The sequence below is a fragment of the Psammomys obesus genome, unplaced genomic scaffold (genome assembly GCF_907164565.1).
Source record: "Psammomys obesus unplaced genomic scaffold, mPsaObe1.curated_primary_1811, whole genome shotgun sequence".
NCBI lineage: Eukaryota > Metazoa > Chordata > Mammalia > Rodentia > Muridae > Psammomys > Psammomys obesus.
This window is the reverse complement of record NW_026596176.1, coordinates 581,383-585,894: the sequence shown is the minus strand read 5'-3', so window position 1 is coordinate 585,894 and position 4,512 is coordinate 581,383. Positions and strand designations below refer to the sequence as shown.

At 47.4% G+C, this 4,512-nt stretch overlaps 1 protein-coding gene across 1 annotated transcript in view; it reads right to left on the bottom strand.

Annotated features, from left to right (window-relative positions):
- Positions 1 to 4,172, bottom strand: part of Rdh13 (retinol dehydrogenase 13) — a 19,886-nt gene extending 15,714 nt beyond the window's left edge. Inside the window, exons 1-3 of the mRNA XM_055595716.1 lie at positions 3,998 to 4,172; positions 2,847 to 2,965; positions 1,736 to 1,891 (exon numbers count right to left, since the gene is read on the bottom strand). Coding sequence (XP_055451691.1) covers positions 1,736 to 1,891; positions 2,847 to 2,965; positions 3,998 to 4,062 — 340 coding nt within the window. The 5' untranslated portion in view covers positions 4,063 to 4,172. The remainder of the gene's footprint in view (positions 1 to 1,735; positions 1,892 to 2,846; positions 2,966 to 3,997) is intronic.
- Positions 4,173 to 4,512: the final 340 nt, after the last annotated feature.

Sequence of the window (4,512 nt, the reverse complement as noted above, 5' to 3'; positions counted from 1 at the left end):
TGTGTGTGTGTGTGTGTGTGTGTGTGTGTGTGTGTGTGTGTGTGTGTAGACATATTTATTCACACATACATACACACATACACAAGTACATGTACATACATATCTATGTTTGTATATGAGAGAGAGAAAAGAACTGGATCCTGTTAGTTCTGGTTCTTTGTAGGTGTTGGGTCATAAGGACAGAACCTCAGGATTAGATTTACACTCACAAGAGAGGCTCCCTTCCCCTTCCCTTCCACCACTAACACAGCCATGGTTACCTGTGAGCAGGAAGGAAGTGAGGCCTCAGCAGACACAGAATCTGCCAGTGCCTTAAACTTCCAGCCTCCAAACATTTACCGAAAGGGGAAAATGTCTGCTATTACTCATCACGCACCCAACTTTATGGTTCTTTACTCCAGCCACCCAAAAAGATTCCAGATTCCAGACTTCCAGCAAGAAAATGGATACTCTGCATAAACCTAATGGCTGGAACAACCAGTTTAGGCCCAGCAAAACCCTCGTACCAGCTCTGGAAACAGTGGGAGCCTCCACTTGGGAAAGGGTAAACTCGACAGGCCTGAGCTTCTCCAACCTACAAAACATGTCTAATTCCTTTTTCCTTGCAAGGTCCCACAGGGGTCCCACAGAGATGGCTCAGTGGTTACGAGTACTCGATACCTTTCAAAAGACCCAAGTTTGGTTCTTAGCACCCATGTAGAGAGGCTCACTGCCATCTGTAATTCCAGCTGCAGAGGATCCAATATCCTCTCTTCTGGTGTCTGAGGGCACTCACACATACACATAAATAAAAATTAAATATCTTTAAGATAAAATATGAATATTATTAAGGTTCCAATGGCAAACCAAAGTTCCATCCCAGCAAAGTTCACCTGGGAAACCCATGAGTTTATTGGCTGACTCACAGAACATGGGTAAATGGCTGTAGGCAACAGTGTAGGTGTTCCATGAACACATAGCTTCATGGAAGGTCTGTGTCCATAGCCACACAGATGGAGCCTTTCTCAGTTAACCATCCTAGCCTATATATTTTAATCCCGTCCCCAGACCCAGAGGCCATGTGCAATTAGAGCAAAACTATATACAAATGGCTAAGAGAAATGTCTAGACACTCAGAGACGGTCCGATGACCCTCCCTAACCCCTCCATCTTAGTTACTTTTCTATTGCTGTATAAGACACCATGACCAAGGCAACTTACAGAGGGAAGAATATATTGGAGGCTGACAGTTTCAGAGGGTTAGTCTATGACAACCAGAGTGGATTGCAGGAGCATGGCAGCAGGCAGGCACGAGGCTGGGCCAATAGCTGCAAGCTTACATCTGGTCCACAAGCATGAGGCAATGACAGCTAACTGGAATGCTGTGGGCTTTTAAAACCTCAAAGCTCACTCTCAGTGACACACCTTCTCCAGCAAGGCCGCACCTCTTAATCCTTCCCAAACAGTTCTGCCAACTGGAGACCAAGTACTCAAACATATGAGACTATGGAGGCCATTCTCATTCAAACCACTGCTCCCTCCTACTTTGTGGGAGGCCAACAGTCTACAAGCCAGACTGTGATGGACGCTCACGAGCAGGCACAGCTGATCTTAGGAAAGTAAACAAGTACAGCTGTGTTACCCAGCAGACCCTATCAGCTAACCTCTGCTCCAGTACCTGACTGGCTTCAGGTTCCTCAGAGGCTGGCCTGAAGCACCAAACCTTGGCTGGAAAAGTCAGTGTCCTCCTGCCTACCTTTGATGATCTTCCTGGCAAACTCTCGGATGGACTTGAGGGAAGCCAAGTCTAGGTGCTGGGCACGTACACGGGGATTCAAGGTCTCTCCACGAATTTCCTTTGCAGCCACCTCACACTTCTCCATGTCACGACAGGCCAGAATGATGTTGCCTCCTGGAAGCCCAGGATAAGAAAATATGAAAAGAAAACAAACCTAGCCTTCCATATGAACCCAACCAAAATAAACACATACACCCACATAAAACCTGTACACAAGCTTTCTTAGTAGCATATTCAATCACCAAAAGGTAGAAACTCAAATATTACCAGGCCTGCTGGTATAGGGCTGAAATGGCAGTGATTCTGGAGGCTGAGACAAACCATTGCAAGTTCAAGGCCTGCCTAGGCTACAAAGTGAGTTCAAGACCTGCCTGGACAACTCACTAAGTAACCTGTCTCAAAAGTGAAAACAAGACTGAGCATATAATTCATCAGTAGAGCACCTGCCTAAAATTCCCTAGGGAGGGGCTGGGGATGTGGCTCAGTAGCAGACTACCTGGGTTCTCTAGCATGCATACACATACACATACACACATACACATATACACACACATACACACACACACACACACACACACACACACACAGAATTAAGCAAACTTATCAAAATATACAAATACTGGGGCTGGTGATTGGCTCAACAGGTGAAGGCACTTACAGCTAAGTCTGAGGACCAGGGTTCAAGTCCAGGACCTACATAGTGGAAGGAGAAAACCAGCTCCCATAGTTGTCCTCTGAACTCCACATACACACATGATGGCAAGCTCAAACCCCACTCCACTTCAACATACACACACCACATAATAAAAATAAGTTTGTGTGTGTGTGTGTGTGTGTGTGTGTGTGTGTGTGTTTTAAAGAATGTGCCTGCTCTAACAAGCAACATTATATAGTAGTCTTTTTTATGTCTGTTTTTTTTTCACTTAGCATAACATCCTCTAGAATCCTCACACAGAAGCATGTCTGAATTTCTTTCCTTTTAAAAGCTTAGTAATAGTCCACTGTATAAATGAACTATGTTCTGTTTATTTGTCTGCAAATAAAGCCCCAAAGCAGGCATTGTTTTTACCTCTTTTAGCCAGCTCCAAAGCAGTTTGTTTCCCAATGCCTGTGTTGGCTCCTGTCACGATGACAGTCTTCCCAGGTATGGTGGCCTTACTGGGACAAGCCCCACCAGCAACATAGTCCCTGAGGGTGAGAAACAGCAGAGTGAATTGTGTCTGGCTCGTGTCTGAATTTATGATCTGGGACAAATCACCTGAGTTGTCATCCTTGACCAAAGCACCAAAATACATGATGCCCTTGTCATCGTATCAGCAAAAGACTGTACTCTGGGAAGTCTCTGTGAGGTGGCAACCATTTATTTATAGGTTTATAAAAACAAAAGACTGTAGCCAGGAGTAGTGGCACATACCGGCAAGCCCAGCACTTGAGAGGCAATGGCAGGAGGATCAGGACTTTAAGGTCATCAAGGACAGCCTAGGTTAAATGATACCTCTTCTCTAAATAAATAAATTGATAAGTAAATAAATAAACAAACATGAAGTTGGAAGGAGAATATGTGAGAAGGGACTAGAGGGAACTGGAGAACAGGGAAGTGGAATGTGATCAAAATGTACTGTATACATTGTAAGGCTGTTGCTCCTACAAAGGACCCAGGTTCAGTTCCCAGCATCCACATGGTGGCTCACAACCATCCATAACTCCAATTCAGGAAATCTGACATCCTCTTCTAATCTCCAAAAGCATGGCACAAGCATGCACACAGGAGCACCTCATGTAGGCTGTGCATGGTGACACATGTCCTTGATCCCAGCACTCAGGAAGCAGAGGGAAGTGGATCTGTAAATTCTAAGTCAGCCTGGTCTATACGATGAGTTCCAGGGCAGCCAGGGCTTCATAGTGAAACCCTGTCCAAAAATGCGTTGAAGGAAAGAAGGAGAAGATGAGGAAGAGGAAGAAAGGAGGGAGAGGATGAGAAGTAAAGAGTGGACCAGAGACACAGAGAGCACAAGTTCCAGGCCCCACCCCTTCTCCCTAGGTGACCTTGGGAAGGTGAACTGCCCCCTCCAGCTTGTACGGGAAAGGTGGTACTGTGGGTGAGCCGGGAGGATCCAGGACGAAAGAAGACGGAGGACAAGGGACCCTTCTCTGGCCTTGCTCTGCATTCCCCTGCCGCAGCCTACCAACACGCGCGCACAGAGACCTGGACAGACTCACTTGAGCAGCACGGTACCGCCGATCACCGTGCCCACTACGGACACCGGCAGCAGAAAGCGGTTCATCCCAGGCTGGGGAACAGTGTATCGGTGGATCTGCACTGCAGGCCACCCCGAGGACGAACTGCCCAGGAATCCACGTGCGCTCCCGTTGCGTGGAAGGGCGAAGCCACCAGACCACGGTTTTAGGGCGGGGCCAGATGCGGGGACGGGGCTTCTTTGGAAGGCAGGCCCACGGCGCACTTAATGCTGGGAAATGAAGTTTCAAGAGATGGGGCGGGGCCGAGCCGAGGTTGACCCACTGCCAGCTGCCGGATCAAATGTCGTCACACTCAACCAATCCAAAGGCGTTTTACCTATTAAACTAAAGAAAAGAAAACAACAGAAACCGCGTGGCGGCAGTGCACGAATTTAATCCCAGCATTCTGGAGGCAGAGGGAGGTAAATCTTTGAGTTCGAAACCAGATAGCCAGGCCTACACAGAGAAACACTATCTGGAAGCGGGGGGGGGGGGGG